Source organism: Embiotoca jacksoni, unplaced genomic scaffold (assembly GCF_022577435.1).
Source record: "Embiotoca jacksoni isolate LCO1_2020_lvr unplaced genomic scaffold, fEmbJac1.0.p SCAF_8, whole genome shotgun sequence".
Lineage (NCBI taxonomy): Eukaryota > Metazoa > Chordata > Actinopteri > Embiotocidae > Embiotoca > Embiotoca jacksoni.
Window position 1 is genome coordinate 13,421,955 of NW_027185436.1, and position 24,947 is coordinate 13,446,901.

At 42.8% G+C, this 24,947-nt stretch overlaps 4 protein-coding genes across 6 annotated transcripts in view; 3 read left to right on the forward strand and 1 right to left on the reverse strand.

Moving 5' to 3' along the window:
- Nucleotides 1-8,351, forward strand: part of LOC138191514 (clustered mitochondria protein homolog) — a 27,721-nt gene extending 19,370 nt beyond the window's left edge. For both annotated transcript variants that reach the window (XM_069138374.1, XM_069138373.1), the window contains 25 exons: nucleotides 510-647; nucleotides 745-899; nucleotides 989-1,143; nucleotides 1,328-1,450; nucleotides 1,622-1,754; nucleotides 1,871-1,963; nucleotides 2,096-2,262; nucleotides 2,421-2,600; nucleotides 2,691-3,128; nucleotides 3,207-3,280; nucleotides 3,392-3,496; nucleotides 3,585-3,685; nucleotides 3,774-3,926; nucleotides 4,025-4,087; nucleotides 4,219-4,451; nucleotides 4,557-4,641; nucleotides 4,860-5,013; nucleotides 5,157-5,296; nucleotides 5,682-5,762; nucleotides 5,855-5,980; nucleotides 6,118-6,227; nucleotides 6,353-6,446; nucleotides 6,531-6,656; nucleotides 6,745-6,818; nucleotides 7,542-8,351. In XM_069138374.1, the coding sequence (XP_068994475.1) occupies nucleotides 510-647; nucleotides 745-899; nucleotides 989-1,143; nucleotides 1,328-1,450; nucleotides 1,622-1,754; nucleotides 1,871-1,963; nucleotides 2,096-2,262; nucleotides 2,421-2,600; nucleotides 2,691-3,128; nucleotides 3,207-3,280; nucleotides 3,392-3,496; nucleotides 3,585-3,685; nucleotides 3,774-3,926; nucleotides 4,025-4,087; nucleotides 4,219-4,451; nucleotides 4,557-4,641; nucleotides 4,860-5,013; nucleotides 5,157-5,296; nucleotides 5,682-5,762; nucleotides 5,855-5,980; nucleotides 6,118-6,227; nucleotides 6,353-6,446; nucleotides 6,531-6,656; nucleotides 6,745-6,818; nucleotides 7,542-8,109 (3,869 nt within the window). In that variant the 3' untranslated portion in view covers nucleotides 8,110-8,351. The remainder of the gene's footprint in view (nucleotides 1-509; nucleotides 648-744; nucleotides 900-988; nucleotides 1,144-1,327; nucleotides 1,451-1,621; nucleotides 1,755-1,870; nucleotides 1,964-2,095; nucleotides 2,263-2,420; nucleotides 2,601-2,690; nucleotides 3,129-3,206; nucleotides 3,281-3,391; nucleotides 3,497-3,584; nucleotides 3,686-3,773; nucleotides 3,927-4,024; nucleotides 4,088-4,218; nucleotides 4,452-4,556; nucleotides 4,642-4,859; nucleotides 5,014-5,156; nucleotides 5,297-5,681; nucleotides 5,763-5,854; nucleotides 5,981-6,117; nucleotides 6,228-6,352; nucleotides 6,447-6,530; nucleotides 6,657-6,744; nucleotides 6,819-7,541) is intronic.
- srrd (SRR1 domain containing) lies at nucleotides 8,345-11,282 on the reverse strand. Its single transcript, XM_069138385.1, has 6 exons — nucleotides 10,997-11,282; nucleotides 10,825-10,865; nucleotides 10,535-10,737; nucleotides 10,347-10,445; nucleotides 9,783-9,934; nucleotides 8,345-9,705 (listed from the first exon to the last, which is right to left on the reverse strand). Exons 1-6 carry the CDS (start codon nucleotides 11,143-11,145, stop codon nucleotides 9,465-9,467), a joined length of 885 nt encoding a protein of 294 aa, XP_068994486.1. The 5' UTR covers nucleotides 11,146-11,282; the 3' UTR covers nucleotides 8,345-9,464.
- A 398-nt stretch (nucleotides 11,283-11,680) lies between these two features.
- Nucleotides 11,681-16,724, forward strand: tfip11 (tuftelin interacting protein 11). The gene is made up of 15 exons (XM_069138864.1): nucleotides 11,681-11,792; nucleotides 12,285-12,492; nucleotides 12,603-12,783; nucleotides 12,897-13,053; nucleotides 13,173-13,300; nucleotides 13,424-13,585; nucleotides 13,765-13,956; nucleotides 14,119-14,298; nucleotides 14,410-14,544; nucleotides 14,652-14,755; nucleotides 14,890-15,058; nucleotides 15,235-15,478; nucleotides 15,625-15,767; nucleotides 15,911-16,076; nucleotides 16,216-16,724. Exons 2-15 carry the CDS (start codon nucleotides 12,287-12,289, stop codon nucleotides 16,560-16,562), a joined length of 2,514 nt encoding a protein of 837 aa, XP_068994965.1. The 5' UTR covers nucleotides 11,681-11,792; nucleotides 12,285-12,286; the 3' UTR covers nucleotides 16,563-16,724.
- Nucleotides 16,725-17,094: 370 nt separating this feature from the next.
- On the forward strand, nucleotides 17,095-24,695 carry thoc5 (THO complex 5). Of its 2 annotated transcripts, none has more exons than XM_069138845.1 (20): nucleotides 17,095-17,181; nucleotides 17,436-17,528; nucleotides 18,378-18,521; nucleotides 18,788-18,901; nucleotides 19,312-19,409; nucleotides 19,988-20,134; nucleotides 20,239-20,353; nucleotides 20,562-20,694; nucleotides 20,791-20,868; nucleotides 21,056-21,099; nucleotides 21,840-21,939; nucleotides 22,718-22,826; nucleotides 22,922-23,023; nucleotides 23,114-23,210; nucleotides 23,351-23,462; nucleotides 23,554-23,657; nucleotides 23,772-23,859; nucleotides 23,951-24,066; nucleotides 24,194-24,384; nucleotides 24,481-24,695. In XM_069138845.1, the coding sequence occupies exons 2-20, from the start codon at nucleotides 17,442-17,444 to the stop codon at nucleotides 24,542-24,544; spliced, it is 2,043 nt and encodes a 680-aa protein (XP_068994946.1). In that variant the 5' UTR covers nucleotides 17,095-17,181; nucleotides 17,436-17,441; the 3' UTR covers nucleotides 24,545-24,695. The 2 variants fall into 2 exon arrangements, with proteins under 2 accessions (XP_068994946.1, XP_068994947.1); XM_069138846.1 differs by lacking the exon at nucleotides 17,095-17,181 and adding an exon at nucleotides 17,270-17,326.
- Nucleotides 24,696-24,947: the final 252 nt, after the last annotated feature.

The window sequence follows — 24,947 nt, forward strand, 5'->3', positions numbered from 1 at the left end:
ACAATTTATGATGATAACAAACCCAATTTACTCTGTGGCACAATTATTTTCAAGGATTAGAAAGAATAATCCTATTAATATTTGTATCACACTGTTACCCTTTCACTTTTACACACTCTTAAGTGTTTCTCAGCTCAGTGTAAACAGCTGACTCAACTTTTCTGAGTCACAGGGTTTATAGCTGCAGAGATTTACTGGTGCAGGGATTACAACCATGTGCCAACCAGTTGATTTATTTCTCACTGTCCAGCTCTTGATATGATTAAACTAATTACCAGGTATGCATCAATGATTGACCACAAGTTTTGTGGCCAAGTATGTAAAAAATCTCCTTCATCAAGACACTCGTTTTAAGTGGAATGTAAAATTTCAAACTCTTTGACCTGCACAGGCTGTAAAACAAAAGGAGTTCTAATTCTCACAAGTTCATCAGACCTTTGCCATATTACTGTGAATTTCATAAAGAGGGTCAGTATAAATTTTATGTTCACTAGTGCATTTCTTTTTAGAGCCGTACACCTCCCGCTCAGCCAGACTCCATCTGGCTCGTGTCCTGGAGCTGCTGAGAGCATCTGGCCCTCAGGATGCACTAAGAGAAGGACGTTCACCCAGCATACTGGAGACTCTCACACATACACAAACACCAGGTAAACACAAAGAATGTGAACTTGGAGGAAAGGTCAAGACAGAAAACACCAAAAAGCATCCAACTCATGGTAAAATCTCTCTTTGTTTCTGCTGCAGACTCTTGCTTACCGAATGGAAAGAGCCTGAAACGCTCTTTGAACAACCCAAAAACAGAATCAGCCAACCAGAATGGAGCTCCACCTGATTACCTCCTCCCTGGTTCCTCTGAGAGGCCACTCATGGCACTGCTGCCACACAGCTCCCAACCAGAGGTGCGTAAATAGCTGGAATCTGTTTGAAGAGTGGGCTATTCCACTCAAACACACACTGACTCTCTGTCTCTTTATATTGGCCTCGTCAGGCCCCCAGCTACCTAAGGGACTTGTCTCTCAGCTGTTGGAACCCGCCTCCAGGACACAGGAAGCTTCAGGGAGACTTCATGTACATCACTGTGATGATAATGGAGGGACGACGCTGTGACATCACATCCTGTCCAAAAGGTTTCTTCCTCAACAGGTAAAGAAATTAAAGATGCTTAATCAGTCTCCTCTCTTTTGTGAGTGCAGTGAACTGTGGCAGAATCTCAAAGCAGATTAATAATGTACCCAGCCAGCTATACAATGTTAATAATTGAGCTGTAATGTAATAAATGTTTCAGTTCAGTTATGAAATATTTTCTCTCGCCTCTTTATCATGTCAGGTCCACAGAAGATGCTTTTGATCCTCGTCCTGTACAGTCCTCTCCAGTCTGTCACTGTTTCACTGACCTGCTCTGTCACATCAGCCCCGCCTTCAAACAAACTTTCACCACACTCAAAAACAGGTAACACCTTAACAAGAAAACTCCATGAAGTAAGTTTAAATACTTAACCAAGTCCAAGCAGTGGTGTTAGATAAAGTATAATCTATATTCCAAGTGACAGACCAAAACTAAATAGGACTATACATGAAGTGTATTTTAGGTAATGCAGCATTTTTCATTTTCTTCCTTCAGATCTCAGCTACCACCTGTAGAGGTGATGCCCACTCCTTACAACACACTGAGCTGGCTCGGTCCTCCCTGCACCTCTCGTACTCACAAAAACACCTTTAGCAGACTGGGAGTGGATGAACATGCAGCAACACAGGTTATTTACAGCACACAACAACTGTTTGTTTATGGCGATTGGTAGTAGTTTGCTGTCGATGATGATATTGAGTGTAACTATGTGTGCAATTGTTTGTGTCTGACTGTAATGTGTAGGCTCTAGACTGGAATGAGGAGTTACAAGCAGCCAGAGATCTCCCTCAAGGCAGTCTGGAAGAGAGGCTGCAGAGAGACAAAGCTCTGCTACAGGTAATTGGAGGAGCTGCAATGTAGCTCGAAGAAACAGCAGGACAGCTATATATATATATATAAATATATATTTATATATAGACATTTCATTTCTTCTTTTCATTCACCTTCTCCTCGTACCTGTTTTCTCAGGTAAACAGTGCATTTGTGAGGGCTGTCATGCAGGGGGCAGAGACTGTGGTGGATGGCTTTGTGGAGCCAGTTAATGGAAACCCAGAGGACCCAGCTTTCCTGTGGGGTGGACTGTTCATGAGCCAGGGAGCAGCAAGTGCAATGTTTGGTGGTGAAAGGGGTCGCAGGTAAGAGCAAACCACTAAAATATTACAAGATACTGTGGATGTATATGACAAAAGAGTCAGAAAGTACCCCATGGTCCTTTGTTTTGTCTGATAAGAGGCTTATAAAAAAGTTTTTGCTTAATTTTTTATTTAAATTATCCCTAATGTTGTACTTGCAGGGCTGCTCAGAGGCTGGAGCTTAAAGGTGTAGAGGCTTACAGTGATTTAGAAGGGCTGCAGGGGCTTCACACTCTTCCTACAGCCATTGTAGACTACAGAGGAGTGCGACTGTCTGCCCAGGGTCTGGCCCCTGGACTGGAAGGCTCAGAGCAGGACCAGGAAACTACTGCTGCATCAAGGTACTCCATGTGGGCTTGTTTTATAAGTGGTGTCAGACTGAAATGTGCTTGACATTGTACTGTTAACTACCTTTCTCCGTCTGTTTTCAGAGGTTTGCTGTACGGGGTAAATGCTGGGCCCCAAGAGTCCCCTCATCGGCGACAGCTACTGGCACTCTTGGCTCACGCAGCCAAATCTCTGTCCCTCCAGAAACATGTTGTTGTGGCACCCAACGGTCACCAGGTGCCACTGTTCACTTCAGTGGATGCTCAGGGACTGTTGGGAGCTGACGGGAGGTTCTACATACTGGATGTGTTCAGGAGCTTGCCAGCTGATGCCAACTTCAGTCCGGAGGTGGAGACAGAAAGTCAGACAGTCACCGGAGAAGAGGGGAGTGATAAAAGCTGTAAGGAGAAAGAGGACGAGAAGGGTTGTGTAAAAGAAGGTTGGCCAGAGAATTATCATGCCAACTCTGGGCTTCCAAAGAGCTTTCCTCATGGCCTCTGCAGACTGAGACCAGAGCTGGTGCAGGCCTTCGTCCAGCACAAGTGAGTTCAACATGAAAGAAAACACTTTTAAACTCAGCAGTTTTTCATGAAGGTTAAGTTTGTTTTTTGTTTTCTCAGACATTGCCAGTTCACTCAGCGTGTCAGGGAGACGTTGGATGAGAATGGAGGCTTTGAAGAATGTGCAACAGCTTGTAAGAAGTGTTTTATTATGTCCAACTGAATGAAAACTCACATTACTGTTATTAACACGATACATGATATTTTGGTAATTTTATACTGAACACCGTTTTTTATTCTTGCAGCTGACTCTCGAGCCACTGATGCAGTACGAGCTGCATGTAAAGACGTGGGGTCAGTTAGTAACATCATCTTTGAAATGCGCTTTAACCCAAGCGTTTTTTCTCCAGGTATATAGAATAACCACACACACACACACACACACACACGCACACACGCACACACATTTATGACGTGCTTCTTGTCCTTTGCATTTAGGGGTATCTTTTCCTCCTGGTGAAAGTACATCAACGAAGCTGCAGGAGAGGTTACTGAGGGAAGCTGCAGCTTTTATCATCACACACCAGATACCAGCCTTTGTAAGGCGATCCATTGTTAGCATGCTGTAACAGACATTTTGTATGTGAAGATGAAAGAAGCTCACAATATGTGCGTGTGTGTTCGCAGGTGCAGTTTTGCCTACAAAGCAATGAGGCACCAATGGAGGGAGCTTCTCTAAAGCAGGTGCTACACCAGAGAGGCATTAACCTCCGATACCTGGGCCACGTGATCAAGGCCATTAACCAGTCAGAACACAAGGAGCGCCTGAGGCATATTCTGGTTTGTTTAAACTTATTTCAGCCAAACTTCAACTCGTCTTTATCATATGAACGCTTTCTTAACTGTGTTTTTATCATCCCTCTTCCTGTCTTCACCAGAGATCGGTCATTGGTGAAATTTTCACCCGCTCAACAAGAAGAGTGTTCAACGGTTTCCTCCAGGTACTTTACAGGATTCTGTGATGAAAATTTCTGTTCAATCTTACCTTAAAGTTGGGTGTTGAAACAGCTGCAGGTGTGGGTCCATATGCTCCAGAAAGAATGAAGTGCAGCCTCCGGTTATGTCTTTGTAGGGTGTGGATGTGCCCAGTCTCTCTGCAGCTGTCAGTCACTTCCTCAGCTGCCTGTTGGTTCCCCACTTCACGCCCACTCCTGTCGGGGAGGAGACGAAGAAGAAGTCAAGGCGGCGTGGCCGAGGGGCTGGGTCCTCAGACAGCACGCCTTGGAGCACACTCACAGGGGCTGAGCTGTGGAACCTGGTCTGCCAGGATGCTGTTGAAACATATAACATCTCTGACAGTCTTGGGTGAGGACATAGGCTTTGTTTGTTCACATCTCGTGTTTGTCAGCTATGCAATGGTTCACCACAGTCAGATAGATATAGCACAATTGTCATCTTTCTCTGTGACAGCTCTGGTCCAAACTACCTGGTGGAGCACTATGGCCTTCAGAAACTCTCCTTGCTCAGAGAGTTCTGTTTAAAGACCGGAGTACAGGTAATGGACATCTGAAATTAGTCAAATTACTCACCAGAACAACTGAAAAAAGATATATATATTTATATATATATATATATATATATATATATATATATATATAACAGTCATGTTTTCATATATACTGATTGCAAAATGAGTTGCCTTTTAAAACCTTGAAAATTATTGCTGCATATTTAAAGGGGAAAGGATGTTTATTAATTCTGTGTCCCCACTAGTTGAGACTGAGAGACTACTTCCTCGACAACCACAACAAAGCTCCCATTGGTCCAGACGATGTCCTTAACATCTTCCCCGTTGTCAAGCACATTCCGATGCCAACTGGAGACGCTTCAAAGGCCTTACAAGCTGCACAGAACTCTCTTCAGAAGGGTGAGTCTACAAAACAAGACTGTAATCTTTACACCAAATATGTGTTTTTAAACAAATGTAAGTACTTTAATTAATGGGAATTCATAAAAAAATAAATGAGAATTCATTCTGTGCTATATAATTGTCTGTTTTTGCAACTGCAGGTTTGCTGGATCAGGCTCATGAACACCTGAAAGAAGCAGCCTACCTGTATGGTAGAGTGTGTGATGATCTGCACATTGAGGCTTGTCATTGCCACAGCCTTTTGGCAAAGGTGGCATTCCTGCAGGAGAAGACAGCTGAGGTATTATTAGTTAAACTCAGTGACACCCCAACAATATTATAATGCTGATTACATGTCAATTCAACAATAGTCAGTGAATTCATCAAATAAAATAATATAGATGACTTTATTACATTATAAAATGGGTCACTCTTTACTTGATTGAAGTACATTTAATTGATAATAATAAAATAGTAATGCAGGATTTACACTTAAAACTGTGTATTTATACACAGGGATATTGATACTTTTACTCACGTAGTTTAAATTCTTCCTCCACCACTGCTAATTTGTTTGCCAAAGTGAAGTGTAACTCTCTGGAAGTGGTCAGCACGTCTGCATTATTTTCAGGATGTATTAAAAGTTTTTTTTTCTTATCCTCACTGTGACTTCCTCTCTTCTCAAGGCTCGCAGTGTCCAGCTAAAAGCAGTGGTCATCAGTGAGAGGGTTCTTGGCTTTGACCATCCAAACACTATCCAGCAATATGTGAGTATAGTGATACATTTGTGTATTACAGAATGTGCTTTGCCCAGTTGGTACAGTGTGATCAGTGTAATTTCTTTTCTTTATATATGTAGGCCCTCTTGGCTGTGTATTTGCATGCCGGAGGCGAGACGTCCCTGGCTCAGAAGTGTCTCCTCAGAGCTCGTCTGCTAATGCTAACAGTCCACGGAGAAGACCATCCGTACACCGCAACACTGGATGTAAGTTGCAACTTAATAGTCTCAAATGCTGTTCAGCTAAAGGTCAGAGCAAAATCTTTTCAACAGAAAGAAAGATTAAATACATAAACAATATCTACTTCTCCAAAAATGACAGTCATATCATTGTTTTCTTGCAGAGCTGTCTTGGACTGGTGCTGACAGAAGATCACACGGGGCAGTACCTAAAGAACGCCCTCAGACTTAACACCTCTTTCTTTGGCCCCACACATCTGCATACTGCTCTCAAGTAAGATGTTATTTATTGTTTACATTGCTATTTTGTCAGGTCAATGTCAATGAGTTATTTTGAATCTATTTTGTCCCCCTCTCCAAATCCTTACCATTTTTGTCCCTGGTTTCTTGTCTGTGCAGTGAGCACATGTTGGCCCAGTGGATGTGCAGCAAGGGTGACTACAGAAGTGCTATGACACATGAGAAAGAGGCCCTCACTGCCTTTACCTCTTTGGTCAGTAACTGCATGAAGAACAGAGTGATGTGAAAGTAGAAGGGTTGTGTGTGCCGGTAATCTTACGATCATTCTCTCTCTTAGTTTGGAGAAGATCACCCACAGACACGCTGCAGCAAAGAGTTCCTGTGCACCATAACCAAGCAGGCAGTGAAGGTGGAGCGTACTCTCAGACAGGCAGGAGCTGACTGCACCGAGCAGACTGTGGAGGTACATGCAGGAGCTCATGTAAGACCTCTTTCAGTCTTACAAAGAAAAAGGAAAGTGTGTTTGACCTCCGTGTCCTGTCTGTCCTCAGTGTTTGAGCCCAACATCTGACACTATTCTGGAGCAGATGGTTCTGGTTACAGGGATCAGGAGTATTACACAGAGGTAAATGCTCACCGCTATGTATTTTGTGGTATACCGAAAGCTTTCTGAAGCAATGTGTTGATGCCTGACTGATTCTTGATTTTTGAGGCTGATAGTAATTTTGAAAAATCTGATCTCAATATTTTTACCAATAGTTTTAAAACAAATAGTAAATGTCTCATGACCAAGATATGCACAGGCAAAACCACTGTGCTTTTTAAAAAAAAATAATGATCATGTGCTCTGCTGTAGATATACTCTGTAACAGGGGGACTGTTCACCTGAAATCACCTCAAACAAACATTTGACATTTCTGTAATTACAGTAATTTCCTGTTACGTAGGGACCGGCAGTATTACATTTTTTGCATTTAGCTTTATATTTTCTTTCTATTCCTCTTCACTATCAAAAGAGCAAATAAATAAATACATACAAATAAAAATGTGATCTTTAAACGTATAATGCTTGCCTTTTCCTTAAAGACTTTTTAAATCAAATATCTGAATATTTACCACCTATTATTGCTGTTACGGAGGATACAGATGTTTTCTTTGCATTTAATAGGTAATATACAAAAGAGGAAATTCTTGAAGGATTTAAATGACAAATGTTTGGACTTACAACTTAAACAGAATCTCAAATCCTATTTTCAAATACAATTGAAACCAACAGCATTGTTTTGAGCACATTACAATATTTTTTCTTATGTAGAAACCCACTCATGACATCATTGTATTTTTATAGGGACAGGTTCCAGGAGTATAAGCAGAAACATCTGGAACTAAAAGCAGCAGTGGCAAAAGAACTGGGACTTATACGAACCAACGAGCCTGTCGCCTCAGAGACTGTGAACGGAGGAGAGGAAAGCTCAGATCAAGAAACAGGATGCCGGAAGGAAGCTGAGGAGGGAGGAAACCCAGCAGTGGAGAGTCAACAGGAGCAACTCAAGGGAGAGATGTCTATGGAGAGCGCTGCCATAGTTTCAGCTAATGTTCATGTGGTGGAGGCAGCTGAGCAAAGCCAGCACGAGGTGAAAACAGATGTAGATGGTGACAGAGCAGCTTCAGATGTGGAGGTCAAGATAGTGAATGAAGCCTCGTGTGATGCGATGAAGTCAGGCTCAGGTGAGAAAAACGGTGAAATAAATGGAGCCGTGGACATCCCTGCTAGCCCATCGGGGCTTAAGAGTGGCGTGACCTGGGCAGATGTTGTTGTTTCAAAAGCGATCATAGCCAACGGAGCAGGAGTCAAAGCCGCAGCAGTAAATGGAGTCGGTAAAAGTGTCACTGCAAATGGAACAGCTGAGGAGTGAACGCAGGAAACAAGTAGTTGTAGTAAAGTTTAACAAAGTCACTGCTGTCAGATGAAACTCTCCCAGGATCATTGATGTATTTTGATCTTTTGAAGACGAAGGACAGAATGAGATGAAAGAGAGAGACAGAGAGTAGATGATTATCACTTTGTGTTGGAGATGTTACTCTATTACTGATGCTGGGAGAGGGCTGTACTTTTGATTCTTACTTTTTTCAACAATAAAATGTTTACTCTGTTGTATTCAATTTGTGCCTTCTCTTTCAAAGCCATATTGTTTTTGGCAACAGGACACAACATCCAATCAAACAAAATTAAAGGCAAACAGAAAGTCATGTTTCTGTAGGGGTGAGGAGAAGCTGAGTCCATGCAAAAAAAACCTGTTAAGTGGTAAAACCTGTCTAAAAATGTTCTGTGAGCGAGATGACTAAGTTGAATGTGAAGGGTGCAAACCATAGACTGTGTTTAAAAGTGGACGTAGCTTCTAGATCCAAAACATGATGCCAATGCTTTAGTGCCATAAAGTGCAATATCATCAAGGGCCGCTAGAGTTTGAATCCAAAAAGCCTGCAGCGCCACAGACTTCCGTTTAATTCCTCTCATGAAATACAAAGTCAATACAGTTTTTCCACAAGTTATTTTAGTGTTGTTAGCTAAAGTCACTCTTGGTCATTAGTTTTCTAGCAGTCCATCTGAAAATAATCCAGCCATTAATTAGAAATAGGATTTCGAAAAGCTATGTTTTTTTAAGGCATGTCTGTTTGACAGGCCAGTGGTGCAGTCAGGTTTGCACAGGTTTCTAATCAGAGTGAGTCAGATCCAGCACTAGCTCTCCCATGACTCAGTGCTAGCAAAATGGCAACGCCCAAATCCAAACTCGAGGCTTCGTAACGGCAGTTCACAAGCCAATAGGTGACAACACTGTTCGTAACCGCTTGGTATAAACAACAGAAACACAACCAGGACAACCAGAAATGATTCTGACAATTAAGCAAAATGATGATGATGATCATGCTAAAATATTTGCAATTAAGTAATTATTGTATCAGGCCTACTCACTGGTAGATACCAATAAATCCTAAACACTGCTTCTTTAAAAAAAAAAAAAAACGCCAGACACATAATAATTTAACAGACTGTCCCAATTCTAAAAAAAGTACCTATTTACTGCTGCCTGCAAACAAGCTTGAATTAATTTATCCAAGATGGTCAACGTTACCTTTTCCAACCACATGAAGCCTTGGGACAAAGTTACCATGACAGTCGTATGTTTGATTCTGAGCATCGTTCATTTATTTAAACTGGTTATATCAGTGGCACTAATAAAAACAAGTCCAATAGTTTCCATCTCCTGTCTCAGTTCTGTGTTTCCCTCAGTATAATCTCCAAATCAGGGCAGTGTTGGTACTGTGGTTCAGACAACTCTGCCCATGTAGACTGTTGGGATCTGTTTAGGCCATTGGAAGGAAAGGTGATGATCGATGTATCATTGAAGACGTCAATCAGACGGGATGGACAAGGCAGCCGTCTCTCCTCACACAAATCCACAGCCTTACTGATGTAGCTGTAGTCTCGCGTGAACTCCCTCTCGATCATCCTGTTGGTGCAACAGACAGCAAACATGACCTCATCTCTCCTCCTTCATCGTCTCCATCTTGCTCGTCTTGTACAAACCTCTCCCTCATGCCACTGAAGCTGTTTCCAATGATTATCACCAGAGACAGACGCTGAGCGCTCCAGTTCTTCCACAGAAGGTTGTTGTACAGGGCTTTCCCACAATGCATCAGGTAAAAGAGTGTGGGCTTCATCGCCAGATGCTTCCCCTCCTGTAAAATACAGTGAGACAGGATGATGTTTTAATCCATTGATTTCAAACATACAAGGCAGCCAGTAAGCATTGAAAATCAACTTGTAGCATCCTGATTTAGAAAGTGATCTTGTGCTTTTTTTCAGGGTAACTGTTTTTGAATTTCAACAAAAAAACCTGTATTTAAAATGTCCACATAATCTACTCCCAAAAAGAACTCTCTTGTCCCTAGAAGTTGTTTTTCACAAATCATAAGATGTAATAAATGTAAAATAATCTCTGACTGAATGTAAAGAGGTGCAGTTTGATTTGAAAAATGGTTTCAACTTGGCAGAACCAAAATGTGTTTGTGATGTATAAGTAGTGGTACTATCACTATCCATTTCCACACTCTACACCAGGATAACAAACATGAGTGACCAACAACTAACCTCATTTTCCGTGAGTACAGTCAGACCCAGCTCTCTCAATACGTCCCTCTCTCCAGAGGAGAATACAGGATCATAAACAGAGCAGTCCTTCAGTGGAATCTAAACGACCAGTAAGATACAGGATTTATAACCAACAGGGTCTCATGCGAGTGGTTGTTGTCTCACTGATCTTGTACATGTCCTCTGACCTGTCCTGCATCCAGCAGCAGCAGCAACATGGCGAGTTGGTAGCGAGCTGAGACACAGGAGGAAAAGGAGCCGAGGCCATAACACACACACTCCAGCTGTGGACGTAATCGGCCCTCCCTGCCCTCCTCCAGTTGCTCCTCGGGGTCTCTCTTCTCTGGAAGTTTTGAGGAGGAGGATGCTGATCCTGCCACCAACAGCTGCCCTGAGGACATCTCAACAGAGTCACCGAGCTGCAAGTGAAAACATTCCTCAGCCTAATGTTTGGTGGTCACTCCACCAACAGACTCACCTTTCCACTCTTGCCAAAACTCCTCACATCTTAGCTCAGACCTATAGAGGCAGAAGATAAGCAAAGTTATGGGACTTCGGTGGGTTTGTACGCAAAGCCTCGGGTGAAGTGTATTTAGGGTAAAAATTTTTGCAAGATATTTCAGGTGTTGCTGCCGAGCTAGATTTCTTACAATGTGTCTCGGATCCGTTTAACAATTATCCCGATATCCATCTGCTCCTGGCAGCATGTTGAAGTTGAAGACACCTGAAGCGACTTTGATCTCCTCGCTGCACCTTTTCGTCGCCGAGCCACCTGCCACTCCTCCCCGGTGTCCGACATTTATACCAACTCCCCAGTGCCACGTACAAAACATGTCATGAACAAAAATACGTGTTTTATAATCGAGTTTAAGTTATCATTTCACTGACGTTTGCAGTTGTCGACTCTGCCACACGTGGGACTATTTTCAGTGTAACACCCATTTCCTTTTCCGGTGTTACGCTATATTTTGTAGTCCATCAAAATTACTTCCTCGGTGGCTTTTGTCCAAAAGAAAAAGTGCGTACAGTACAGTTGAAAAACGACAGCTCAGTAACCTTGTGAAATCTGCGAACATTTAAAATATATTTTTAATATATTGTTTTGCCGTTTGAACTGCCACGAGTCGAAAAATCAAACAAAACTACATTATGTTCGACTTGAACGTGGTTTTGTTCCGTAAAACAAAGAGAACGTAAAATCTAATGAGGTGCCGAAAGAACCTTCTGCCCTCCTGTTTAAAAAAAAATGTAAAGAAAAAAAAAAATGTTAGTATTTAGATTTATGGGTGTTACACTGAAAATAGTCCACACTACCTTACCCGGAAGTACTTGTGTTCTCGTGCGTTGAACGAAGCGGCTCCTGATGTTAGCTGGATTACTTCTCTACTACCACAAGAAAAATAATGTATAATTGATCTCCGGGCGGGGGAATAAATAACGCTTCAGGTGTGTTAGAGACAACTGTTTTCCATAACTTACCAGCGAGTATGTAATTCACGTAAAGCGAGAAATGTATGTTACATTAGCCAGCTAACGTTAGCTTTGGCTAATAAATGTTAGCATACGCTGGGTTTTCTCCAGAGTCCAATGTAGGAGCATTTGGTTTTAGTTCACCAGCTCGCTATTTGAGATGATGGTGTTTATGTTTACAAACATTGTATATGATATATAATAATCTAACGTTGGTTAAACTGTAGTTGTTTGTGACCTCATGTCTGTGCATACTGCATCTACAGACCACATCATCCAAAATATACTTAAATAGAAGTTTTACAAAATACTCACTCACTAGATTCTTTCCTGAACTTTCAGCCACAACTCGTGCCTATCATCAGCAGATGAGAGTTTGTTGGGTTGTTATGGGGATTTTTGGTAGTTTATAGTTTAGATGCGTTACACTATTTGCTGTATTGATATTTTGTTTATTATAATATCTAGAGATGTCCATGTCCCACCTGTATGGGCGGAGAGATGAGGAGGAGGAAGGTGTGGAGATTGAGAGCTTTGAGGTGACAGACTGGGACCTGGCCAATGAGTTCAACCCAGACCGCCGCAAACACAGGCAGACCAAAGACCAGGCCACCTATGGCATCTGGGCTGACAGAGACTCAGACGAAGATGAGAGGCCCAGTTTTGGTGGCAAGAAGTAAGGCATGGGTTTGTTTTTGTTGCTGTCCCAATGCCCAAGTTTACCTTTAACAAACACTAACAGAATGAGTTGGTGGTTTGTATTTTTAATTTTTTTCTTCTTCTTAGATCTAAAGACTACACGGCTCCTGTGAACTTTGTGAGTGCCGGTCTGCGAAAGACTGCAGGTGAGGAGAAACAGCAGCAGCAAAAAGGAGAAGGAGGCTCTGATGACTCTGATGACTCTGATGAAGATGTGCCTGCAGCAGCTCCCCCTCCTCGCAGCATTGCACCCAAAAAACTCCAGATGGTAAATGTTGTTGTGTGCATTTTTTTTTTTTTTTTTGCTCATTGCAATGTAGTCTGTAAATTTCTTTTATAAGAACAATGATTTGACTTGTCAATAATGCATTGTTTTGCCAGGGTAATTTCCGTGGGAAACAGTCGCAGAGATTTGCAGGTGGCATACAGTCTGGACAAGGCATAGGCAGCTGGGAGAAGCACACAAAAGGAATCGGACAGAAACTTCTGCAGAAAATGGGCTACCAGCCAGGACAAGGCCTGGGCAAGAATGCTCAAGGTGGGTAACACTGAGGATACTATTTATTATTATTTAGATGTTTTGTGATATTGTGTGTATTTCAGGAGTGACAGAGTAGAGTTGATATATTGTGATATGGCACCTTCTCATTGCTGCAGGTATTGTAAACCCCATTGAGGCGAAGATTCGTAAAGGAAAGGGAGCAGTGGGTGCTTATGGCAATGAGCGAACCAAGCAGAGTCTTCAGGACTTTCCTGTGATTGACTCAGAGGAAGAGGAGGAAAAGGTCTATTTTTCTTTTAATTATCTGCCTTTTTATTTTACACCCACTTTTGTTGTGGTTGATCTTAGCAGAAATTACATTGTGGAGTCATTATTTTGACATTATTCTTAATTTCTGTCCGTGTAGGAGTTCCAGAAGGAGCTAGGCCAGTGGCGTAAGGATCCTGCAGGGTCTGTAGGAAAGAAGAAACCTAAGTACTCCTACAGAACTGCGGATGAGTTGAAGGCGAAAGGCAAAATAACCGGAAGGAGCACAGTAGCATCAGCGGGAGAGCTGGCACAGGTCAAGGTATGAGAGACCCTTTGCTCCTGCTTCAGTGGAGTGTTATTAGCTCACTATATGACAATAAGCTTCAGGAACTTAAGTTAATTGTTCTCAATTCAACACCCTGTGGATAATATTGCACATGGACACCTGACATTTTTGCTTTTGAATCTCATTGACCCAGAATCTCTTCCGGTTTCTAGGTAATAGATATGACTGGAAGAGAGAAAAAGGTCTACTACAGTTACAGTCAGATGTCCAACAAACACAGTGTTCCAGACGAAGGTCCACCAAGCATGTCCGCTCGGGATCAGAAGGGATCTGGATTTGCCCTCCCAGAGCTTGAACACAACCTGCAGCTGCTGATAGACCTTACAGAACAAGACATTATACAAGTAGGCAAAGACAACACATATTTCCTTCAAACATACTGTATTTCCCTACAACAGGGACTAATGGATGCTTCTTTATGGAACCTCTCTGTACCCCTCTGCTACGCTTACATCAGCCTCATACTGATATGCTATCTTTTTTCCCCTCATTACCCACTTCTGTAGTCTGCTAGACGTCTGCAGCATGAAAAAGATGTCGTTGTGTCTCTGAGTCACGAGTCTCGAGCGTTGCAGAGCAGACTGGATGCAGAGCAGGATGCCATCCAGAAGATGGAAGCTGTACTGGCGTTGGTGGAGCGTTTTCCTTCTGGGGAGACAGCACCTGGAGAGGGACCCACCCTGCAGGTGCATATACAACAAACATACACTGACTCAGCTACAGTTATCAGGTTTTCAGTTTATTAGTTTCTGTTTTCATACTGATATATTTTTGGCGCTTTTCTTCTTTTTGTTCAGGAGTGTGCCCGGATCTTTGAGACATTACAAATGGAGTATTATGAAGAGTACAAGATGATGGGATTGTCAGACCTGGCTGTAGCTGTTGTTCATCCGTTACTCAAAGAGAAACTTCGCTCCTGGGACCCTCTGAAGGTATGCTTTTGCCGTTATCTTCTTTTGAGGTAACTGCATACTCAGCATTTGTTAAAATCCTTCATAATCAGGTGGACGCCTCTCATACTGTTCTCTGATTATTTCAGGACAGCTCTTATTGTCTGGAAGACATCGGTCAGTGGAGAGCAATCCTTGAATCCCGAGACCTCCACTCCAGTGGCCCAGATTCAAATATGGATCCTTACCACAGGTGATTTTAAACACACAAACATGTGAAGCTGTGCTCTTGGATTTATGTGAATATATTGCAGGGGCTACATACTACAGCTTGTTTTTTTTAATACATATGTTTGTGAAATGTGTGCTGTGTTTCTGTTGGTGCAGACTGTTATGGGAAGTGTGGATCCCAGCGATGAGGCCTTGTGTGTCAGTCTGGCAGCCGCGTATGGTCGGACCAATGGTGGACTGTGTGGAAGTTTGGGCTCCTCTTTTGCCCCTGTGGATCCTGGATCACATGTTGGAGCAGCTGATCTTACCCCGACTACAGCGAGAAGTAAGCCAAGACACACGCTCAAATAAATAGCAACTTACATGTTTTTGAATATTTCGGGTTATTTACGAATGAAACACTGCTTTCAATGGGGTAAGCTGGCTTTACACTTTCGGCCCACCTCATCAAAATCACAGTTATAAACATGTAAACCTCTGACTTTGTTTCTTGTTTGACAGGTGGATAACTGGAACCCTTTAACTGATACAGTACCCATCCACTCCTGGATCCACCCTTGGCTGCCTCTTCTGCTGTCACGTCTGGAGCCTCTTTACCCACCAATTAGGAGCAAACTGTCCAACGCCCTGCAGCGGTGGCATCCCAGTGATACTTCTGCCCGCCTCATCCTGCAGCCGTGGAAAGACGTTTTCACACCAGGTGCATGGGAGGCCTTCATGGTGAAAAACATCATCCCTAAACTAGGTATGTATTTGTCAGTGACAGCCTTAGGTATGCCAAAGTCATGGTTACATATTTACTCCCATATAGGCCCTCTATCATTTGTCATTCCGGCCCCGATTAGTACCAGTTATTTATCTTTATGTGTTGGCTTCTATTTCCCTCCACAGCTTTGTGTCTGGAAGAGCTGGTTATCAATCCTCACCAGCAGCAGATGGAGCCATTTCACTGGGTGATGGACTGGGAGGGCATGCTGTCCCCCTCCAGCCTTGTGTCCCTGCTGGACAAAAACTTCTTTACAAAATGGTTGCAGGTCAGTGAATATACTTCCACAGTAACTTGGACAGAGAACGGAAGGTTATGAAGATAATCTGTAGCCCAGCTGCTTGTTGTATATATTCTCTTTGATTAAGTCTTCATAAGTTCTTGTATCTGTCTGTGTTTTGCCGGATATAGGTCCTGTGTTCATGGCTGAGCAACAGTCCTAACTATGAGGAAATCACTAAATGGTACCTCGGCTGGAAAACCATGTTTAGTGACGTCTTGCTGGCGCAGCCCCTCATTAAAGAGAAATTCAATGAAGCATTGGACATCATGAACCGTGCAGTGTCTTCAGGCATGGGTCAGTACCACACACAGTCTGGGAATGTGTAGTGAAGACACTCAAATTATAGAACAGCCTTACTTTAAAAATATAATAAAGCACCTGAGCACTTTTTCTGTAACATATCATTAACACTCGTTCTTTTTCATATCCACAGGTGGATATATGCAACCTGGTGCGAGGGAAAATATCGCATATCTCACACAGACAGAGAGACGGAAGGACTTCCAGTACGAAGCTATGCAGGAGCGCCGGGATGCTGAGAGTGTGGCTCACAGAGGCATCAGCGTCGGCGTGCCAACTAACTTTAAAGATCTTATCCAGACCAAGGCGGAGGAGAACAACATCGTCTTCATGCCCTTAGTGGCCAAACGGCACGAGGGGAAACAGCTGTACACGTTTGGGCGCATTATTATCTACATAGACAGGGGGGTCGTGTTTGTGCAGGGAGAGAAGACTTGGGTGCCCACCTCTTTGCAGAGTCTCATAGATATGGCAAAGTGAGTGTGGAGTCACTGATTGTTTGGTCTGCCAAGTGTAAAAAGACAAAAAGTAGAGTAAATGTTTTTTTTGTTTTTTTATGTAACTTCAGTGTATTGAATCTTTGTAATATGTCGCTTTCTAAATTTGTAAAATGTCAATGTGAATAAACCATTTCTGAATATATATATCCGACTTTGTTTGGTATCGATACTTCTACTACACATTTTTAGAACATTTTCATCATTAGGGAAATTTGATAATTGATAATAACCCAATTTTATAATCTGATAATTAAATGAGATCAATCAAGGAAATAAAACAATAGTATATGCAATTTACTAAACACTATGATAGTATTTTTTTATTTTTTTGTTAACTTGGGTACCCTGAAATTTCTCTATGCTGTGTAGCCTTAATAATGTGCCGCCCAAAGATATAACAAGCCCTCCCCATTACATATTTTCTGCATACGCCACTGGGTGGCAGTGGAGCTTCTGCTTCCTCAAAACGCGGTCTGGGGTTTTTGGTCCTGCAGGGCTTCCGTCCGAGGTCGGTGGTGCTTTGTGGTTGAAGTTTTACGTGTATGTGTGTGAAGTTGTTCACGATTTAACCATTTCAGACGTATTTTTGCTCGGAAAAGGTACGTCAATTTTTTTTTTTTTTTATAGACGTATCTTCGCGCACACAAGTTTTCGACAAGTTTGGTATATCTGCTTTAATGAGCCGATAAGCTAAAGGTTGTTAGCCAATGAGCTAGCCTGCTTCAGCTACTACAGTGCTAACAGGTAGCATGCTAACAGGGCAATGTTAGTATTTTACTATCAGTTGCCGGGAGGTTTTCACGGCGTGTTGTTTTTGTATTCAGGCTAAATGTATTTAATTATGTTTCTCCAGCTGATAATGTCATCGGACGCCATGAAGAAGCGGAAGTCGAAGGTTCTCCGCAGTGAAGGAGGAACCCCGGAGACGAAGCGAGGGGACCCGCAGGTACCGTCAGGGATCAGAAGAGGTTAAAGGGGCTGCGGTGTCCTGTAATCTGTAGGGAGGACTCTGCTGAGAGACTACAGCCAAGGCCTCGTGTCTGTAACCCCCGTCCCACTGGCTGGGTGTCATTGAGCAATTCATGAGAGAGAGGCTCAATTTTGCCTTGAAATCCATGTAGGTAGACTCTGGCATGGTAAAAGGATGTATTTCCTCAACAAATTTAAGTAGTTAAAATTTGCACATCTGCCACGAAGATATGTGTTATCTTAATATTAATATTATCAAGTGAATTCGAATTTCAAAATATAGACAATGCTAAATCAAATAGTGAGATGTTTCTGGGTTTGTTTAGTACTAAACATCTTACATTCAGCAAAATGCAGCATCCAGCAGAGCCATAAATATTAGAGTTGAATCGACTTTCACAGACAGTTTTTGATTGGATTTCTTTACAAGCCTTGTAATATTTGATGAGCATTATTGTGTCCACCTCTTATTTATTTTTGGTCTAACAACATAGAAGTTTACACATGGTTAAATCTGCTTTTGTGATTTGGATGAAGGTCCTTTTTGAAACACACACCACTTGTTATAAAATGCACCATTTGAGTGAGTTAAATGTAGATTCTATGTGTTATGTTACCAACCAGCTCAGTGGGTACCAATTAGTGCTGAATCAGGTATCAGGACTGAAGTTTGAGTAAACTCACCACTGCTTTGACCACAAGTCACTCGCACTCCTCACAGCAGAAACTATGGGATCAAGTTTTACCAAGACCAACAGAGGAGTGATATACAGTAATTTACTTAATATATGCATGACTTTTTTTTCTTTTTTTTTTTTTACATCAGGATGTGCGTGTGTATAATGAGGAGGTGGAACTGGACAGCAGGGACCCTGAACAGGACTACTTGCAGTACAAAGAATCATGTGAGAGTCTGGCCGCACTCATGAGTGAGATCCAGGAGCTTAAAGCAAATGGAGCCAAGGACGGGGTGAGATTCATACCCTCAACATACACATCAAAAACCCTGTCAAAACAGACTGAATTAATTGTCAGTAATAATGTAGTAACATGACAAACTAATTGGAACTCACCAAGGTGGTTTGCTGGTTTGTCACTGTGTAAATAAAGTACATTCCTCCACCAGCAGAAACCTTGTACATTCAGGTTGTAGTGTTGGTAAATCTAATGCATCACAACATTGGTAATGTGTCTTCTCCTTCATAATGACGCCTAACTTGTTGTATTTCTCCTCAGTGTGCCGAGGTCGAGCAGAGACGTATGCAGAGCTGCATCCACTTCATGAATCTGAAAAAACTCAACCGTCTGGCTCATATGCGACTAAAGAGAGGAAGAGACCAAACACATGAGGTAACCCCACCACTCAACTCTGAAGTGCTATATGTGAGATATTAAAATAAACCCCTGCTTTGGTAAAGTTCACTCTATTCTTTTCATTCCCCCCCCCCAAAAAAAAAGTGCTGCTTCAAGTTCCTTTTGTGCTGATGACAAAAGGAAAGTTGAGCACAGAGCACTTTGTTTTTTCTTCTTCTCCCTAACTGCAGTAGCTACCTCTGTCGGCAAAGAGAGTTTTGCATCATTTGGGCTGTTTGTTTGTTATTGTTTACAGTTTACCAATTCAAAGTCTGGTTATTGATTTTTCTTCTTAATGAATCCTGCTTCTGATTCTTGCCATCTTGTTTACCATATATACTTTTTTTTTTTTTTGCAGGCTGTGTTTGCAAACCAGCTTTCCCACTGTTTTGTTTTTCTCCCCTCAGGCAAAACAGAGAGTGGATGTGCTGCACCTTCAGCTACAAAACCTGCTGTATGAAGTTATGCATCTTCAGAAGGAGATCAGCAAGTGTCTGGAGTTTAAGTTAGTACAAAATATTTCACTCAGCATTCATCATTCGATTTGACACCCTTCAAATCCTAGCTAAAGATTAGAACAGATTTTGGCAGATGGCAGCAGCTCCTACGAGGAGAGAGATCACAACATGTGTCGGGGCTCGGTTGCTGCCTGAACTCTACCGCAGACTCGGATATAAGGAACACATTCTTCCTGATAAGGATGAGATCTGTGTTCTTGGCTTGATTCTGCTTAACAGAGAGTCAGCCGGGCTGTCTCTAGTGTGGGTAAAATCAGCGCTCATCTTGGACAGTTAGTTTAGAGGTCGGGGTGTTCTTACGTGAACTTTACCCCACATTAGAGGAGTCTCAGTGTATGTCAGGCCTGAACAATAGAATTTCCCTGGCGATTTATGACTTTGATCGAACACAACACTCAAAAAGACCCAGAAATAAGAATCACCACAACCATCACTCTCTGAGAGTCATGAGTGGAAACAAGTGCTTAATTCAGAGAAGTTACAGAAAAGTAGTTAATAACACAAGACGTTGCTCGTTCGGATGAGTGCTTAAAAATGGTAATACGCTTCTCTTTTCCCGTTGCAGGTCCAAGCATGAAGAAATAGACTTGGTGAGTGAGGAAGAGTTTTACCAGGAGGCACCACAGGAGATTTCCAGGCCTCAGCTCACAAAAAATGATCCCCACCAACTCACGCTGGCACGATTGGACTGGGAGCTTGAACAGAGGAAGAGGTACAAAACCTGCATGCAGCACTTGTAACAAGTTGTGTTTATAAATCCAGTCGTGATTTTGGGGGAGCGCAGAGCAGTTGATCAAAGTTTGTGGTTGGATGCAGGTTGGCAGAGAAATACAAGGAGTCACAAGCCTCGAAGGAGACAATTCAGAAGAGCATTGAGGTGAAGAAGGAGCATCTGACTAGCTTGCAGCCGGGACTCAATGCCATCATGCAGGTAAAATATATTTTATAAAAATGTTGTCTTCTGAATTGTGATTGAAGCATGATATCATTCTGTTTTTGTTTTTATATATGTTGTTAATTTATAATTTTTTGGAAAGAAAAGTGTTTAGCCCCATTCTTCTTTGAGGTAAAGGTTTAACTGCTGTGGCACCAACTAACACCATGCATGTCACATCCTTATGCTGTTTCTTCTTTCACAGGCCTCTCTCCCAGTGCAGGAGTACTTGTCCATGCCTTTTGAACAGACTCAGAAACAGACAGACATCGCCCGCCACCTGCCCCCACCTCTCTATGTCCTGTTTGTCCAAGCAAATGCCTATGGCCAGGCCTGTGGTGAGTAACCATAGAGAATACACAAGGCTTCAAGACACTAGAGTTTTTCTCCATGAGATGCAGGTTCTGATCGTCAGTGCTTTGCTTTTATCTCAGACAAGAACCTGATTGTTGCTATCAGCGGTGATGTGGATGAGGCCAAGGCCCTTTCCAAACCTCCAGAAGATTCACAGGGTACAACCACTGCTATACATGCCTCATGCCTCATCATACATACAGTGTGTGCACATGGCACACAAACACAGCTTTGTTGACCAGTTCATTTTTCTGTTATACTCCTTGTTTAATGTTGAGAAAGGCAGTTCCATTTAAAAAAATAAATAAATATATATATATATATTTATATATTCTTTTTTTCCAGATGATGAGAGTGATTCAGATGCAGAGGAGGAGCAAGAGAAAACGGTGAGTCTGAGGCCTGGTTTTACTCCAGAACACTCACACTTTCGCACGCACACACGCACGCGCGCACAAACTGGGGTTAGTCAGTTCAAGTATTTATTAATCTAGCCGTCTTTGCACCGGACACAGAAACCGTCCCTGAAGCCGTAGCTCTCACACGTTGTGGTCTGGTGCGTTGGGGAGCGGCAGCTATCGATCGATTCCAGCATCCGGACGAGTGCCAATGTGTGAAGGTGGAGTGGCTGGGAAATATACGCCAAGAATGGCTGGGGGACTGTAACCTGAGCCGCCCTCAGATATGCACACTCGGCACCAAAGCAGTGCCCATTTTGTTGTCAGGATGACTTGGTTTCAGGATGTTTCTCTAGTTGTGAAGTGAATATATATTTTCTAAAGTACTGATTTCGAGATGGATTTTTTTTTTTTGTGGTGTTTTTGATTGCAACCTCTGCCCGGCCTTCCATTGTGTGTAAATGATTGCTCATCTGAAGCACCGTTATCTTTTTCAGACTTTACCACCACCAACAGTTCTTTTGAATTTCCTCCTTTTGTCTGTAATTGTAGCGGGCTAAACTGCTAGAGATGCTACATCACTGTCATGTTTCTCCTGTAAAGCAGATGGAATTTGGTGTAAATTATTTTTCAAATGTACTTTAATAAGCCACAATATCGAACATGCACTTCGTTATCCTCTTTTTCTTTCCACCCCATGATTCCTTTGCTCTTTATTGTCTCTTTGACAGAAGAGAAGAAGGCCAACTACAGGCGGCCAGCTGGACGACAAAAGACGAGAGATGCTGAAAAGGCACCCCCTGTCCCTTTGCTTAGACCTAAAGTGTAAAGGTAACTCTTTCTGTATGCTTAATGTCTGTAGATCTGAGTCTGCACTAAACGATCGGGGGATTTTGTGCAGACATAATAATTGTGTCTCAATGTTTAAGCGCAAATATTTCCAGTTCCTGTGTTACATCCTTTGTAATGTGACCCCATATATCCTGCGCTGTGTAGTAACTCTGCACCTGTCAGATAGTATGTGAAAGAAAGAAGGTAACCCACTCTGCTATGACATGACACCGCTTGACCCTCGTGTTCCCTCTGCTGGCGATAAAAGGAACATAGTGACAGATTATAGGGAGATCTGCATTGCAGGCGTAACTTTACCTATAGGGGGAGGAGGGAGAGAGACGCTTGCAGCATTGTAGGTCTGCAGCACCTACAACATCTTGTAAGCATATTTTCTCATCATCAGTCTGACTTCTGCTTTTTTATTTCTTATGGCTTCTCCCCCGCCCAGTTATCTTCACTGCTGCCAGCTGCAGCTCTCAGTTTAGTAAAAGCAAAAAGTGAACCGTATAGGTAAGAGTGAGTGACGGTGTGCCACTCGGTTCACTGTGACTGCAGAGAGTGGAGCGTAAAAGCTGACCGTCAGCATAGTATGTGTACCCTGGGTGCTGCTAGCTGCTGTCAGGACCACACCCTGCTCTCTAATACACTGCAGTGTAAAGGAAACCCAGTGGGGGCGATCGCTGGCGGGATTAATGAAAAGCTGAGGGCAGAGAGTGTGTTAAATTAATAATACCAATGAATAAGATCCACATTGTCATCCACCTTGTCTCCACAGATGGCAGCATTCTCCACCTCTACTTCTACTACCTGATGAATCTGAACATTCTGACGGTCAAGACCAAAGTCTTCACCTGCACAGACCTCAGCACAGCCATCAGCGCAGGGTGTGTGTGTGTGTGTGTGTAAAAAGCATTGGACAGGGAGGGACCCTGTGTCATTGAGAAGCCTGCAGAAAGTCTGATGATCCCTTCTTTTTCAGGGAGCTGCTAAAATCAGACACTCTCCTCAGCTGTCTCTACACCAGCGACCAGGGACGAGAAACACCCAATCCAGCTAATCGCTACCAGTTCGATAAAGTCGGGTAAGGATGCCAAGTAATTAGAGTAAATAACTGGATCTCACCATTTGAATTTAACAGTGTCAGATGAATTAACCCGTAGGTTCTTTTTAGGATCGTTTGCTTTGCGGATTATGTGGAGGAGCTGGGCCATCCCTACATGTGGGTTCAGAACCTCGGAGGACTGCATTTTCCTGGTGACACTTCAGAGGTGTGTGTTGAAATCAAGTAGTGTCTGATTAGAGCTCATGTTCTGTGTGTTACAGCTGTATAATGATTGTGTGTGTGTGTGTGTGTGTGTGTGTGTGTGTGTGTGTGTGTGTGTGTGTGTGTGTGTGTGTTTGTTTCCAGGCTGTGTGTGTGGGAAGCTCTCTGAGTGCCAGCCACATGGAGAGCACCATGAAGCTGCTGAGGGGACGAGTCCAGTCCCGCTTGGCTTTGCACAAACAGTTTGCCTCTTTAGGTACGTTGTTTGTTAACCACTTCACACATGAAATACTCCTAATGAGCAGATTGTAAATTTTGACTTGGCGTGTTTGTGCTCCTGTCCTCAGAGCACAGCATCATCCCGGTCTCCAGCGAGTGTCAGCACCTCTTTCCTGCTAAGATCATCTCCCGTTTAGCCCGCTGGACCACCACCAGTCAACAGGAGTACATGGTATATGAAAACAAATACACGCGCTCAGATATTTACAATCGCATGTAATGAAATATTCATCAGAAATACACACGATTCAGCACGTCTCACTGCGATGATTCTCTTCCTTACAAGGATCTGCCATACACTCGTCATGTGACTGATGCTGGGCTGGCAAAAGAAACTGATCTCTACTTTATGGGAGTTGTTGAAAGAGGCACAGGTAAATCTAGTTACCAACAACACAGTTGGGATATCATGGATTATTTGATTTCAAATTGTTTGTATAAACATCCGGTCTGTGTTCCTCTCAGCTCGCCTGCAGGCCGCCGTGGTGCTGAGCCCCCGTTATCCAGAGATCTCTCCTCTCTTCTCCCTCTCTCTCAGCTGGAAGGGAGAACGCAGTGGTCGCACTGATGACAACCTTCGAGTATGAACATTTCTATCATGGTCATTTATATCCCAGAAGCTCGCTGCTTCACAGTTATAGTCACAGACATACACGCATGATTTTATTTTTATTTTTTTATGCTCTATGTGGTCTTTTACTTTTTTAGGCCATGGAGAGTGAGGTCAATGTGTTCAAAAACGAGCTACAGGGACCCCGTCCAGGACACCAGCTCCTGACCAATCAGATGGCACGCCTGTGTGTCTGCCTGGACGTGTATTTGGAGACGGAAGGACAAGATGACAGCGTGGAAGGACCACGAGAGTTCCCCCGTGAAAAGATGTGCTTGCGCACAGTCAGGTACAGAGAGAACTAGTCAACTTTTTTTTCATGCATTTGGTAAAAGACACGGTGAATAAATTTCCTTCTGACACTTCTTGTCTCTTTTGAATTCAGGGGGCCAAATCGTCTGAAGCCATTCAAGTACAACCATCCTCAGGGCTTCTTCAGTCATCGCTGAACATGTGTGTGTATAGAACGCTCCTGCTGTGCTTTATACCTCTTAACTCCCTGAAGTTTACCTTTGTGACTCTTTGACACACAAAGTGTGCTTTTTTTAAAAGTCTTCATACCAGTTTGAAAATAAAAGAACACCTTGTTATTTTCTTGAATGAGTGTGTATCTGGTCTTTTTATGGCTCCTTGATGCATGCAGGCTTTGCTGTGTACTCCTTTACCTTCTTTACTTCTCCCCTCTCAGTGCTGCTCTATTTATAGGTGTCGCCACTGCTTGCTGATTATTATACCATTGTTGTTCAGTGCTGGAGGGAGCTGAGTCATTTCCACAGAGTAATGTCCATGGAACGTGATAATTGTATATTGTATACATGCTTTTGCCCTCTCATTTATTATCTTGGCTTCAGT